Source organism: Mya arenaria, chromosome 15 (genome assembly GCF_026914265.1).
Source record: "Mya arenaria isolate MELC-2E11 chromosome 15, ASM2691426v1".
NCBI lineage: Eukaryota > Metazoa > Mollusca > Bivalvia > Myida > Myidae > Mya > Mya arenaria.
The window spans coordinates 7,826,049-7,842,855 of NC_069136.1; the positions used below are offsets into that span (position 1 = coordinate 7,826,049).

At 35.7% G+C, this 16,807-nt stretch overlaps 1 protein-coding gene across 6 annotated transcripts in view; it reads left to right on the forward strand.

Moving 5' to 3' along the window:
• Window positions 1-16,807, forward strand: part of LOC128218899 (ATP-binding cassette sub-family C member 4-like) — an 83,957-nt gene that overhangs the window by 22,998 nt on the left and 44,152 nt on the right. For 2 of the 6 annotated variants that reach the window (XR_008258500.1, XM_052926659.1), the window contains exon 8: window positions 13,098-13,353. The exons of 1 other annotated variant lie outside the window; for it this stretch is intronic. Coding sequence is in view for 4 of the 5 variants with exons in the window: in XM_052926659.1 (XP_052782619.1) it covers window positions 13,098-13,353 (256 nt within the window). In the remaining variant the exon portion in view is untranslated. Of the gene's footprint in view, window positions 1-4,651; window positions 4,902-13,097; window positions 13,354-16,807 lie in introns of all 6 variants that reach the window. 3 more of the 6 variants (XM_052926660.1, XM_052926661.1, XM_052926662.1) reach the window with 3 other exon arrangements.

Below are 16,807 nucleotides of genomic sequence, written 5' to 3' on the forward strand. Positions count from 1 at the left end.
TATGAAAAACTGGGATCTGATTTTTTGTCAGCAGTATCATATCTCTACTTTCGCGACATTAACTCAAAAATTGGCTCAATTAAAAGAAAATAAAAAATAAATAAAAAAGAAGTTGTCAAAACGGTCAATCTGTAAGAGTGCAGCTTTAATATATATCATACCATATTTATTAGAAGTGTCATTATGGTGCTGGACTTGGACCTTACTTACGATTATAAAGCATGTGCAATGAATTTGGATCCTGAAATAATAAAAGAAGATTGATACCTTCGTGACAAGCCTGCTAGTGTTGGCGACCTCGGTTTGGAACTGGGTCTCGCCTTTTGGCAAAAATGAAGGCATCTTTGACTGTATTCCCAGATCCTAAAAAAAGATATGTATGTTTAATAAACATTATATTGATTATTTATATTATTAAAGAAATATAAACTTTTGCTGCTCATTATATGAAATGGAAATCATAGATTCAAAGGGCAAATCACTTTTTTTTTCTTTCCTATAGATATATCTTTTTAAACAAAATATCATAATGAAAACTATTGATAAATATGTTGATACATCTGCCCTACCTCTAATAGCTGCAGGGAATCCCTAAACCCTCTGTCCACCACAAATATGTCACCAGGATGGACATACGATTTGATATCCTCAACGTTTGTATTGATGATATGGTTGAGGATTTTTGCATCATTGTTCTTTCCATCAGACAGGTAAGGGCCAAGTACAGACATGTAATGGCCACTTGTTGTTACAATCACCATTGGCTTAACAAGTGGCCTCCCCTTGTGCATGCTGTATGACCTGCGTTGGAAATGATGGTTTTGGCTTTTTTGGATATATATGTATGTTCCATCCAACACTAAAATCAGACGTGAACTGTCTCCAGCTTCATCAACAAACAACGATCGGGCGAGTTGGCGTGTGTGTTGATTAATTACTTTTTGCCTTGAAATATGGTTAAATCCTAAATTGAGAGGTACAAAGTTTTCCTTTAAAGTTTGTCTTGTTGTAGCGATTGCTCTTCGAACACTTGATTTGGAAATACCAAATATAATTGACAGAATAGTATTTGAAAGTCCTGATTTTAATTTAAAGAAAAAAATTCCGACTGTTGTGAGAATATCTCTGACAGGGGTGTTACGGATATGTCCCTCCACACCAGCACAAATATCCCGAATGGCCTCCTTGTTAAGTCCGGTGAGATCAACATATTCCTCATTGTTCAGCGTGTTGAAGTCAAATCGTTTTTGGGTCTTGTTACATGATGCCCTCAACTTGTTCAATAGTTCCAACACAGTTGCACGGTTTACAAATGCAGATTCAGATGCCTTGACAGATTGGAGGGCTTCATCTTTTATTTGGGATTCATCCATGTGGACCGGACAGCATCTTGTGCCACTTTTGATGATTACATTCCGCTGAACAAAAGCTGTGAATCTTGCCTCTGATGGCACAACTATAAGCTTGGGTCCAGGTCTCTTACAAATAAAGCACCGTGAATGAGATTTGGGTGTTGAGGGGATATTCAGTCTAACGGATGGAGGGCTAGCAAATGAGGTTTTCTTTGATACTGGAGGTTGATATTCCTCATTGTCACTTTGGTCAATGAGTTTATTATCGAAATTTTCAACAGGTGATAGCTTGTAAAAGTGCTTTATACGGCATTTGTTGCAGAGTACATCAGTGTCCTTCAATTCAATTGGCAGGCGCTTAAGTATCAGTTGCTTAAGTTCTGAATTTATTTTACGTCTATTTTTTGGATTTGTCCGTGTTTTACATACAACACACTGGAATGGAAGCCGTACTCCTGGCATCTGAAATATTACGGATGAATGTATATTTTATCATGCAATAAAAACAGCAAAAAATTATTATTTTTTTAAATTGTTTTTAATTATCTGTTTCACTCCTATTGTAAAAATAACAATAATACTAATAACAATGAATGATTCCCCTTGATCATTAACGATATTAAAATTAAAAATGTTTTACAAGTGAAGAATTAAAAAAAAAAAATTACCCTGGTGAGACTCGAACCACCGTACACCGACTTTGAAGTCAGGCGCTCTATCCATTACACCAATACCACTTTGGTACCAAGTAGAGTTTATCAGATCCTTAAATTAGATTAAAAACGTAACTTAATCAGCAATCAAGTGTTATTAATTTCAAAATATATATTTAATGTTGTAATAATCATATTTGTACATTTTCAATACATGTAAAGTTTAAATAATTAAAAATATGATCACCTCGTGCGAACAAAATAACTCGTGTTATTAATAGCACACAGCAACAGGCGTACTTATATATTTATTCGTTTAAAAAAGGCACATTTAACAATTTATGGAGCAAAATCAAAAGGCCAGTAGGTTGAATGTATGTTATAGAAGTATTTCATTAAGGTGTTTAAAATATTACCTTATAAACGAAGTGTCTACTTTATTTACATCGTTGTGACATTGAAAGCTGCTAACAGACGCTTTTTTCTTTTTACCGCAAAGAAAAATAGTGGGAAATAAAATATGCTATGGAATCGTCATATGTCGGGAGAGTGTTTTTTCGTTGATGTTGTTTTCTTAACTGTTTAAGTATCATTTCTTTGACAATATAATATATGTTTATTTCAAATATACAGCACATGCGTGGAAAACTGCAAACAATTCAAAAGCATAACAATTCCACATGCCTGATTTGCCCTCCAGAAAAAGTTAAAATCGACCAACGGATGCGATAATTTTCTTTTTTTTTAATGTGGCGGCAGCATTCACCAGTTACGAACTTTTCATATTGCATTTGGGGTGTAGGGCAGAGGTTGTTGTAAAAATATTATGACTGGTGAGAAATGCCGCCACATTCAAAATCTAAAAAAACGGCACAAACACGGCACAAAAACGACCATTTTGGTAAAAGTATGGTTTCTTTAGGCTGAAATTATTAACGCAAAAACACAATATTTTTAAAAAATATATATATTGCAAGAACACATGATAATTATTCTTTGTAAAAACAGTGAAAATGATGCTGGGATGGGAAATTTACAATATGGTGAAAACCGGTGCCATTCATGTACTTTCGTGAACCAAGCCCTTTAATACCATAGACAATATGAATAATCCTAACATAATTTGTAAACAAATCAATTAAGATACACAAAATATAAGAAAAATGGCTATATTGGCTCTATGCAGCAGGATCGTGTAGAGGCAGCTAAAGGTTTTAAGGTATATGAGTTAATAATGGGATGTTTGTTATTTTTGAGAAATGTCCAATGGCTATGTCAGGGTAATAACTTGTGCTGGTTATAGAGAGTTGATTGTGCCAGTTAGTAGAACATGCACACACTATAAAGACAGATTAGCTTAGTGTGTAGAGAAAGGAAGAGTTATCTAGACAGGTTAGCTCAGTGTGTAGAGTAAAGAAGAGTTATCTGGACAGGTTAGCTGAGTGTGTAGAGTAAAGAAGAGTTATCTGGACAGGTTAGCCCAGTGTGTAGAGTGAGGAAGGCCCAGTGTGTAGAGTAAGGAAGAGTTGTCTGGACAGGTTAGCTTAGTGTGTAGAGTGAAGAAGAGTTATCTGGACAGGTTAGCCCAGTGTGTAGAGTGAGGAAGAGATATCTGGACAGGTTAGGTCAGTGTGTAGAGTAAGGAAGAGTGATCTGGACAGGTTAGCCCAGTGTGTAGAGTGAGGAAGAGATATCTGGACAGGTTAGGTCAGTGTGTAGAGTAAGGAAGAGTTATCTGGACAGGTTAGCCCAGTGTGTAGAGTGAGGAAGAGATATCTGGACAGGTTAGGTCAGTGTGTAGAGTAAGGAAGAGTGATCTGGACAGGTTAGCCCAGTGTGTAGAGTGAGGAAGAGATATCTGGACAGGTTAGGTCAGTGTGTAGAGTAAAGAAGAGTGATCTGGACAGGTTAGCCCAGTGTGTAGAGTGAGGAAGAGATATCTGGACAGGTTAGGTCAGTGTGTAGAGTAAGGAAGAGTGATCTGGACAGGTTAGCCCAGTGTGTAGAGTGAGGAAGAGATATCTGGACAGGTTAGGTCAGTGTGTAGAGTAAGGAAGAGTTATCTGGACAGGTTAGCCCAGTGTGTAGAGTGAGGAAGAGATATCTGGACAGGTTAGGTCAGTGTGTAGAGGAAGGAAGAGTTATCTGGACAGGTTAGGTCAGTGTGTAGAGTAAATTATCAGATGATCGTTTCAATTCTGTTGACTAAGCGGTTTGAACAAGAATAAACTTTAATCATAAAATCATAAAATATTTTCATGTTACCATACTTTGCTATTTGTGCTTAAATTGCTTTTCAATACTGAGATACATTTATTTTTTTTCCTTCAAAACACAGATCATATTGCAACAGGGCATGTGAAGTTTTACCTTTATTCTCAATGTAAATTGCAGAATTACTTTCAATGCCTGCTACTCTCTTAATTCATCGTGGTTCGCCTAAACCAAAAAATCCTTGATTTAAAAGATATATTTTTAATTTCTAACATAAGTTACTTTGCTGTCAGCCTTATGGGCAGATTTCTCAAGACTTAAAACAATGTAATTTATCTACAAACTAAAATATGCAGTAAGATGAGGTAAAATAAACAATCTAGTTTTAGCTCTAGAATTAACTTTCCGTTTGTGCTCTTCAATGTTTTGCAGGCAGGAGGCTGAAAAGGTCAAACTTCTTGGCTACTTAAGGGGTTTTATACTGGGCCCTTTCTTTGTATCAGCAAAACTGATCATATTTGTAGTCTTTCTCGCGTACATCTCTACGGGAGGCGTGATTACGTCTGAGAAGGTGTTCGTTGCTATCGGGCTGTTTTCAGCAGTTCGTCTAGCATGCGTACTCTTTATGCCCTTTGCTGTAACGTTCATAACTGATACGAGAGTCACATTTGAAAGAATCAAGGTTTGTCTAGTATTTGCCTTGCTGTCCGTATATATTTGCATGCAGTTCTTTTCTTTTGTTTGTTCGCTGTGATAGTTTACTCTTTGTTGTGGTTTTGTGGTACGACTAACCAACACCAGGGGCTGTATTCAACAACCAACTTAGACCTTACTTAGATTTAATAATAGAATCTGAGTGCTATGATTGGACTGTAAAATTAATTGGCCACCTGTATAAAAATTTAATTGAATACAGCCCCTGCTCACAATACTTTCTCCAGTCTTTCTATGGCTCAATACAAGTTAAAGGCACAGAAGTTATAAGATCAGTGCGAACCTGGTTTTATTTGACAGTTTGTGTTGACCAATGTACATAAGAATCATACAAACATGCTGACAAGACTGTGCAAAGGGAATTGCTCATATCTTATGGGATTAGAAGTTAAGGGGCCATTTCAATAAAGGATTTTAGTCATAACTTCCATAATCTTAAATCTGAATAACCATTACAAACGGCATAACATTGTCTTATTGTACACCTGTTTTAAAAAAACGCGGTTGCATTATAGTTTAACCTACGACGGCTGGGCAGCGTCCAATATATTGATTGCTCACTAACTTTAAAAGCCTTTGTCCAATCAAGAGTTATTGCCCTTTTATATAGAAATTACCTCAAATCGGTCTTGTCTGATCAATATCATAAGAAGCCTTTGTCCAATCAAGAGTTATCGCCCTTTTATATAGAAATTACCTCAAATCGGTCTTGTCTGATCAATATCATAAGAAGCCTTTGTCCAATCAAGAGTTATCACCCTTTTATATAGAAGTTACCTCAAATCGGTCTTGTCTGATCAATATCATAAGAAGCCTTTGTCCAATCATCACAAAATTAATGTCAGAATGTGTATGGGCATAATATATCAGACAAATTTGATAACTCATCACAGCATAAGAGTCATTCAGAAATTACCTAAAGCTGGTCTTGTCAGTTCAGTTACTTTAAAAGCTTTTAAAATATGGTCAGAATGTGTAAGGGAATAATGTCTTGGACAAGTTTGTTAAACAGCTGTATAGCTTTAATCACTGAAGTGTAATTGCCCTTTAATTATGTAAATAACCTAAAATTGGTCTTGTAGGGTCAATATTTTAGAAGTCTTTTTACAATCATCAACAATTTTGGTCAAAATTTGAATGAGCAGAATATCATAGTCAGATTTGATAATGCACCAGTGAATTGTAACCATGGGCCCCTCCAGGTCTGGAGGTATACCGGGGATAGCCGGGGAAATAGGCTGTGTTCTTACCTTCCAGGTGGCCCCGCAGTACTGGGTGAATGCGATGGTTTTGTCTTTGTGCAAAAAATAGTGGGGGATAGGCCTTACCTAGGGTCCCTGGGTTCCGGGGGCAATTGGCGGGAATTGTACCAGCAGTTTGTCTTCGCATGGCAGGGATTTTACCCGGGCTTGGCAGAATGGAAAGTCCACATACCTGGGGGGCCGTGGTTACAATTGCCTGGTGCATAACCAGCCATGTCACCCATTCACTCCATATGATCCTTGAATTTGCAAACACATTGTTTATGGTGTCCTCTCACTGAATTTGGCTTTACATATAACTTATTATCACCAAACTTGGTGTCCTAAAATCAGGACAGGCATATTTTTGACAGTTGGCACTCTTGTTTCATTACTGGCTAATGTTCAAATCTCTTAAATATGTAGCCTAAAGTTATTTCAGTTAAAAACTTAAGATCTTTATTGGAATGGCCCCAAAGATAATTAATAACATGTGTTAATTGTCAGTAAGAGTTCAAATAAAAGTTCTTTTGCTCATAAAGATTTTAAAACTTGAAATAAAATACCTCATTCTGGCAAAAGTGTTAGTTATTAAAGCTATTAAAAAAATATGGCCTGAGGCTTGTATCTACTTCTTTCTGCTTTATTAATATCTTTCTATTAATGTTTGATGTACTTTCATAATAATAAATAAAATAATCCAATTTGAGCACATTGAAAAACCATTCACCAACATAAGATGTGTAGGAATTCCAAATGGCTTGGAATTCTGTTGAAAACAATTCTCTATCGTTTTAAATAGTTTTCATCCATAGAAATGAGTGACAATTTGATAAAAACCGTGTCATTGGACAAACAATTTGAAAATTATTTTCATATTCCCTTGCTATTACGGCCTGACAGAATGTTCATTAAAAAAATTGGTTGGAAAGAATGTACATTTTATTTAAAATTTGCTTCTAACAGCAGTTTCAGTTACTGTACAAGTCTTTTAACTTTTTTACTTTTTGATAGTGGTTTGTTTTCAATTAATAATATCACTTTCTATTAAAATGTTTCTAATAGAATAAAACTCAAAGCATTCATACACACAACATAGACATACCATATGAATATTAGTCATAAGTAAACAGGATGTACATTTTTTTCAAGTTGATAAAGTGTTTTACACTTATCATTTTTTCACCAAAATAGGTAGGGCAGATCATGCCCACATTAGGGTCAGTACTCAATAACCATGTAGATTATAAACTTATCAGTTTAAGAGTCTAGTCTGAGTGTAACGTGATATCAGTAGACCAATAGCTGAGGGGTGACTAAAAGTAAGGAAAAGTATTATATCGAATTAGACCCCACCTTAGATTTCCCTTAATTTTTTTAGAGCAGAATTCAATGACTGTTTTGATTTTTAACTGTATAATCACATTAACGCTTTTAATACAATGTCATGATAGTTTAAGCTTACAGACACAAAATATCTATCCAGTCATCTTGTGCTTTCTTCTGTCGCAGAGCTTCTGGATAAAGGAAATATTATTTACAAATTGATATTGTCAGACTGAAAAATGTTGAAATCACAGATCAAGTTTCTGCTTACATTAAGATGCTTCATGTGGCTAATACCAGCGAGGGGTCAAGCCATGATTTGATGTTAGAGTGGGTATAACATAGTGCGTACACTCTCTCCTCCAAAACCAAGCGCAACTTAGAGCGGACTCCCTCTCTTCCGAAACCTAAAATATATAGGTGTTTAATGTAATGTGGTGAGTTTGGTGTCCTCATCCAAGAACAATTTAGGTTATATCTAAGTCTTAAATGGCATATTTGGTGTATTGTATGACCCCCTCTGCATCTGCTTGCCTGTATCAATATAATACTATATTGATAACAACCAATTAGGAAACGATCATCATTGTATGATCTTTTTCAATTAAGTATCAGACCCACAAATAAATGAATTTGGGATGCCTTATGACCACATGTTATTTTGGTATAATCGAAAGGATTTCTTATATGTGCAGAAAAAGAAATGCAAAAACTGTACGTTAATCTATGTAGCAAACAAGCTTTTATGGCCTTAAAAGGTTGAAAATCGTTCATAATTCACGCCCACTTTCAATTGTAAGATTATATACTAACTGGTATTACTTTATGTATTTTTTTGTCATTTATTGGACATTTTAGCTGTAAATCCAGCAAGCAATTACCGTTAATTTGACACCAAAATGATATTGTATCACCGGTAATAAAGCTTATTTGTGGGTTGCTTTCCCTATATCTGAAATTACTAATTAGGTATTTACTTAAAAAAATATTGCAGAATAGGTAACACCAAGAGAAACAATGGTGAGGAAAATTGGGTAAAAGCTCTAACAATCTGTTTAATAATTTGAAGATATTATATATCAATAAACAAAAAATACTTCTTTTTAGGAAATAAGGTCATGTTTTCTTGTTTCAGCAAAAATATATTCATTTGTGAAAATGGCAAATGGCTGTTGTGCTTGTGTGTTGTGATTAATGAATGCTGCCTCTGCATGTTTCTAACCATATTTAATGAGGGATGGCGAATAAGTCCTGAAATTTATATCTTTAATTTCAGATTGCTTTTTATTTGTAAAGTTGTTTTTTTTGCTAGACATTACATTAAAAAAGGAAAGACCTTGAAATTGAAAAAAATGGTCTTGGAAGGGATTTCAAAAGTCCATTTCTTCCAGAATTTACACTGACAGTGACAGACACTATCAGAGTGTGAGGTAATCAGTGGCCAATCAAATGCTGGCAGTATATCATGTATAGAATGCCCAAAATATAAGGGATGTTCGTACAGTTTGTTGACAGGCTTTATATTGTGTAATAGGTTTACAGAAATGCTTATCTTTAGTACTGCATATTTTAGGAACGAGATACAAATACTGAGGAAGCTATCATATTTATTTTCGTGGTGGGAAACGGTGACTGTCAGTGGTCGACATCTGTGCGTGTTTGCTGTGGTAGTCTTGCTCGTAGCCACCAGGGAACCGTTACGTGCACGATCTATATATGTCGTGATAGCAATATTTAATGACATAAGGAAAGTCATACTGAGATTTATGCTAGCTGGTGTAAAAAATTCAATTGCTGTCCACGTCAGCTTCGTAAGGATTCAGGTATATATAGAAGAAATAATAAAAAGAATAATTACAAGATTTGTCCCACATAACTACGTTAACCTGGATTTCCACTAGCGGCTAGACCACTGACAGCTTTATTGTTCTGTCCATGCACTATATTTATATTCCATGCATCATACACCTTTACACCTTTTACTGGTGTTTCCCCCAGGATATATATAAGGGATGTCAGACTTAGTCGACCAGGGGGGACGCTGACTCTCCACCCTTTGTATGATTCTATTTAAGTCTAGAAGCCACTTTTACAGTCTGCAGTAGATGCAGGGGTCAGAAGTCTGACAGTAGTGATGACAGTGATGTCCTTGATTCTGCCCTGAAAGGTGCAACGACCTGTTCCAAAACGGGTTCCTATCACAGTCAACCTCCTCAAGGTCTTCAAGCAACCCGCTTTGAATTGAATTTATCATCTATTGTGATGATCCATTGAACCAGGAAAGCGTCAATACTTCCAGCTTTTGTCTTTCCCAGTTTACAGTTGCTAAGTTGGCGTTACCGGTGATGTGGTGGCCGATGTTCATTGTCACGGGAGATGTAGTGGCCGATGAACGTTGTCGGAGATGTGGTGGCTGATGTTTGTTGTCACCAGAGATGTGGTGGCCTAGTTTATTGGAGGCCACTGACTTATAAACAAATTTTCTTTGAGAAAAAAAAATCTTGAAGACCTAAATGTAGAGTTTTTCATTTTGACCTTTTGTAGACGAATGGCCAGTCTTTGGGAAGATTAACAGCTGCTCGGTTCTTGATTTTTATAAGATTTTATCGGTTCTTGATTTTTATAAGATTGTTTAAAATTCATAAAAAAGGGTGAAAAAAAATCATGAAAAAGAAATCATTCACCAAACTTATAACATCTACATTCTTTGATTTCAATAATTCAAACATTTTACATTTAATTCCAAACATTTTGTTTCCAAGTTTGCACATATTTAATGGTACAGCCTTCCCAAAGGCAGATTTAAGATCAGATTATTGCATATTTTGTTTGACATATTGCCCGTGCTGGGGTTAAGCATGTTGGACCAATCAAGGCATATTGGGATTACAGCTCTGCTGAAGGTGTGTCCGTTTGGTACTGTCACCCTAAATGGCCCTGGGGGGAAATACTGCATGACATATATATATAAAAGTCCCAAATACAATACCCTTTTATGCAGAAAAATGCACTTAATTGCCTTTATTCACTTTTAGTCCCAAATCGCATTTAATGATAATTATTCACTTTTAGTCCCAAATCGCATTTAATGATAATTATTCACTTTTAGTCCCAAATCGCATTTAATGATAATTATTCACTTTTAGTCCCAAATCGCATTTAATGATAATTATTCACTTTTAGTCCCAAATTCCATTTATACACCAGAAATTAGAAATCTAGAAATAGATAAAAGAAATAATTATCGATATATCTTGTCATGGAAGTGTATGACCAAGATCTCTTTTGATAGAGGCATATTAACGATATATATTGTCATGGAAGTATAATGACCGGGATCTCTTTTGATAGAAACATATTAACGATATATCTTGTCATGGAAGTATAATGACCGGGATCTCTTTTGATAGAAACATATTAACGATATATCTTGTCATGGAAGTATAATGATGGGATCTCTTTTGATAGAGGCATATTAACGATATATCTTGTCATGGAAGTATAATGACCGGGATCTCTTTTGATAGAAACATATTAACGATATATATTGTCATGGAAGTATAATGACCGGGATCTCTTTTGATAGAAACATATTAACGATATATCTTGTCATGGAAGTATAATGATGGGATCTCTTTTGATAGAGGCATATTAACGATATATCTTGTCATGGAAGTATAATGACCGGGATCTCTTTTGATAGAAACATATTAACGATATATCTTGTCATGGAAGTATAATGACGGGATCTCTTTTGATAGAAGCATATTAACGATATATCTTGTCATGGAAGTATAATGACCGGGATCTCTTTTGATAGAGGCATATTAACGATATATCTTGTCATGGAAGTATAATGACCGGCATCTCTTTTGATAGAGGCATATTAACGATATATCTTGTCATGGAAGTATAATGACCGGGATCTCTTTTGATAGAGGCATATTAACGAAATATCTTGTCATGGAAGTATAATGACCGGGATCTCTTTTGATAGAGGCATATTAACGATATATCTTGTCATGGAAGTATAATAACCGGGATCTCTTTTGATAGAGGCATATTAACGATATATCTTGTTTTTGAAGTGTATGACCGAGATCTCTTCTGATGGAGGCAGGATATTATTGAAAGATCTTTTCATGCAAGTTTGTAACAGCTGATATCTTTTGTGATACAATATTTTGTGATGAAAGTATGAGGGATAAATAGTTGGAATAAAGAATATAATATTTCTTGTGATGAAAGCGCATTACGGATACCTTTTTAGATGGAAGTGTATTACTGAGTGTATTATTAATATTTGATCTGTTATAATGGATATAACTGAAATTGTTATTTACGAAGCAATTTTTTGTTTGATTTTTTATGCCCCCAAAGGTGGGCATATTAAAATCGCACCGTCCTTCCGTGCGTCCGGCTCAATAAATCGTGTCCGGGCTGTAACTTTCCCTTGTATGGACAGATTTTAAAATAACTTGCCACATGTGTTTGACATACCAAGACGGCGTGTTGCATGCAAGACCCATGTTCCTATCTCTAAGGTCAAGATCACACTTAATGTTTATTCACCATGGAATGCTGCATATAAGCACATAGAGTATAGGTTGTCTTGTCCGGGCTGTAACTTTCTCTTGTATGGACATATTTTAAAATAGCTGGCCACATGTGTTGACATATCAAGACGATGTGTCGCATGCATGACCCGTGTCCATATCTCTAAGGTCAAGGTCACACTTAGTGTTAATTCACCATGGAATGCTGCATATATAAGGACATAGAGTATAGGTTTTTGTGTCCGGGCTGTTACTTTCTCTTGTATGGATAAATTTTAAAATGACTTGCCACATGTGTTTGACATACAAAGACGACCTGTCGCGTGCAAGACCCGTTACCTTACTTCTAAGGTAAACGTCACACTTAGGTGTTTATTCATTGAATTGAATGCTGCATATAAGGACATACAGTATATGTTGTCATTTTCGGGCTGTAACTTTTTCTTGTATGGACAGGTTTTAAAATAACTTGCCACATGTGTTTGACGTATACCAAGACGACGTGTCACATGCACCTCTAAGGTGAAAGATACTCTTAGTGTTTATTCACAATGGAATGCTAAATATAAGGACATAAGAGTGTAGGTTGCCAAGTATGGGTGGTATTTTTTATGTTCAGATGCAATTTAAAATAACTTCCCATATATGTATTTGACATGTCAAGGCAAGATCAACTTTTCATGTACTGACCTTGTTCATATGTCAATGTCACATTCGGGGGCATTCATCACATACTTTGACAGCTCTTGTTTGGTGATGAAAGTGTATGATTATTGTCTGAATAAGCTTTGATAGTTGTCAATCTTACTTGCTATAGCAGACATGGTCACTGAACATGAAAATCATTACAGATATTCACATGAAGTGTTTTTACATTTTTCAATGGTAAAAATGGTAAGAAAAATGACTATAGTGCAGTTTTATAAGTCCCATAACTCTGGCTAAAACAATTGTTGAATTGATAAGCAGTTGTATCAGCCGACTGTGCAATAGTTTCGATATTACACTACCGAATATTTTCATTAATTGTTTGCATTGCAGAAGAGAGATAGCACTGATCTGGAAGAAAAAGATCCTGTCGGCAATTACGGCTTGTAACTGGGTTGTGGGCCCTCGGATAATGTACTTCGTAGTTGTTGTAACGGCTGCTCTTGTGCTTGGACCGGGGTCGCTCAAGGCCACTGTGATGTATGTTGTCATTCCCTTGTTGTTTTTCGTTACTCAAACAATGATGGGATATCTCTTCATGACTGTCCAGACATTGCAGGAGACTCGAATAACAATGGGCAGAGTTGCTGTGAGTGTATCAGAATGTTTTACATAATAATCGTGCTCTGTTTCTGCTGCTCTTGAATGCATTTGTAAAGGTTATTCCTTGATGCTTCTTTCCTTAGTAGTGCTTTACACTGTATATAATATATATACTGGGAAATGGTTTGCAAACTCTTGCAATTGGTTTAATATAAAATCATTTTATTCTGGTTTCAAGGTTAACTATTGATAAACACCTTCCATCGCAGTTAAACTATGTTGTTGTGCATGGTTAAGCTTTCCTCTGATACTTTATTATTCTGTGTGTCAGCATGGGCATTTCTGTTTAGTTTGTGACACAATCATATACTGATAATATTGGATCCACTCTTACTTTTTGATAGATTTATACTCACCTTTTCCCATTTTGGAAAGCAAGTTTTGCTTTTTTCATTCATTCATTAGTTCTTATATCATTCTGTTTGGGCAGATTTCTATCAGTGTAATAAGTAGCATTTAGTAGTGTTTGGCTAAATTACAACGCTATTCCCTGATGTGAAAGTGACCTATTGTAGGCTGTCTTACACAGTATATTACAAAACAGTTACTTCACCCATAAAGTGATGATTAGCCAAGGACCCTTTCCTTTTGTTAGTTGTTACTTCAATAATCTTAAATTGGTATATTAACGTCGCAAATTGCAATCCATTGATATATTTTGATTTCCACAACTTTGTGTTTATTTTAAATATTGGCTAAAATTCAACTCTCTCAAATTTGTAGCAAACTTTTGAACCTCTTTATTACTTAAACATAATTTCAGTCATATACTAAAATCTGTATTGAAATGCCCCCTGGTGAATAAATATTCAATAACTCGGATATTGGATGCAGTAACTATTCCATAGAGCATGGTCAAGTGGTATAGGTGTCCCCTTTCACCCAAGAGGTTGTGGGTTTGATCCCCACCAGGGGTACTTTCTCAAGGCCTCTCGAAATGGACACCAGTACTGGTTCTGCCCAGTAACAGACTCGAGAGTGATTCTATAAGCTATCAGCTTTCGTCTCAATCTGAGTTGAACCTTATTTGTATAAGTAACTTTATAATTGTATAGCATCTTTTGCAAACACAAAACTCAGAAAACAACACACTACATAATTATATAATATAAAAAACTAGGGGTGTTTATCAAGGATTGTTAGGTACCACCTTTGAACGGTCAGTAAACTTGAGAAGCCTTTATCCAACCATCTCAAAATTTGGTCAGAAGGTGTATTGGCAGAATATCTTGGTCAGATTAAATGACTAAATCACCTCTGTCACTCCAGAGTTATGACCCTTGAATTAGCCAATACTGTATTAACAGTTTGTTCTCTTTATTTAGCCTTATATGCAATCACTAATCACCAAATATAGTGTCCCAAAAACAGGACGGGCATATTTTGCAATAGTTGGTGCTTTTGGTGCTTTTGTTATGAATTGACTAAACCAAAAGACAGAAGGAATAAGCTTCATATAATAACTATTTGCTTAATTAGTAGTGTAACCACGATCCAGGCCAAATAAAAGGACAATTAATATAAATATTGTACAAGTATTGGCCACTTTAACATGATCAGTTTCAAGTATGAATTTGATGCTTGATTTGAATGGCCTCTCTTATTATATCCAATAATGGAAAAAGGGTTTGTCTGACTCAATCCTTAGCATAACATAAAGAGATCCACCTTAAATTACTCATTGTGAAGGACCAAACCAGGAAATCCTTCAATAATTGTATCATATATGACAAATGAAAATAATTTTGTGATTACGGTTTCCAGCCCGACTCTATTTAAACTTTTTTTTCTATTTCTTCGAGATGATACTGTTTAAATGTATTAAGTTACTGTACTTTCTTGGCAATGTCAGAATGAGCATGTTTGATGTATTGATTGTACAATAGAAACACCCTGTAAATCTTGATTTTCAGGCGGGAGTATATGTGTAAACTGAAATCCCGCTGGCTTTCTACTGCGATGATGGTAGCATTTGATGTGTACCCGCGCATACTAACATACTGCCTTATTCTTGGCCCAGCTTTAAGAGGAAGCCCAATGAGGGCACAGGAGCTTTACACTTGCATCCCCTACATATACACGTTTGCACAACGCTGTATCCATTATGCAATTCTGTATCAGATATTCAACTACGCTGAGACTAAAGTTGTTATGAAACGTTTACAGGTAAACTTTGGGGTAATTCTATATATGATGCCCCCTTTTGAAGAAAAATGCTTATTTTTAGGGATGCAAACGAATAGCAACATTGATATTCGAATATTCGGTAATTCTTTCGATCGAATATTCGAATACCAAAATGATCCTTTAAGAATTGTAGTAAACTAATATTCACTAACGCAATAGCCAGGGCCCTGTTACCCTTCTTTGTCGTATTCGGTACACGCGACGGACACTTAATGTTCCACAAATTAGCATCTGATTTTCCCCATTTTCAGAATATATCCCAAGAAAAAGCGATATATTTTAAACAAATAAAAGAACTATATCAATTCCTCTGCGTTCACTTTTGTATACAATGAAAAAAAGATCGGGGAATTTCATTTTTTCCGGTTAAATGACGATATGCGCCAACGTGGTAGTTGCAGCCTCGTTCTGGGATTGATGTTTACGAAATATATTTATAGAAAACGACACCAACAATGGCCAAACGTCGATTTTGACTGATGTATTGTACAACAGTTCAGGACATATATCCTTAAACGTTAAACCATACAATTACTTGTCAACGCAAGAGCGTTGTATCGAAACATGGAAAACAGTTTAAAGCACATAACTAGCACATGTCCTTCGAATCATCAAGGAGATTTGCGCAATATCGCCAAGCTTGTTAAGCAGTGAAGATAACACATTGGTATAAAGGCCGATCTTAAATGTGCCCAAAAAATTAGAATGTGTTTGATGTCACTTGTATAACAGCCAGTAAATGCAAAATTACGGGGACTGTTTATAGTTTCCGACGTTATATCCGATATGGCGCGTGTATAGTGTCATCAAGTTCACACCTCTGGCATTACGGGTCCATCGTTGTAAAAACAAGACAGACGAAGATGACAGTTGTAGGCAAAAAGTTTATTAATTTATTAATTTAACAAAAACATCGAATATTCGAATACCGATTTTGACATTCGAATACCAAACGTTCGATCGAATATTCGAATATTCGAATATTCGTTTGCATCCCTACTTATTTTATAGGTTTGCAAATGTCAGTAGGTCAGATGGTCAGTCATATGGTCTGTAGTTGGTAGACCATGTCTTGTAAGCACAATAACTTGAGAGTGGGGTGACCTAGGACCATGAGACTTCAGTGGCAAGTTGCCCTTGATCAGAAGTTAGATGACCCCTATAGTTTTTGAGGTCAAAGTCACATCTAACCCTAACCCAGTCTTATGAAATTTTATTTGCACATTAACTAAGGAACAGTTTAACCTAGGACC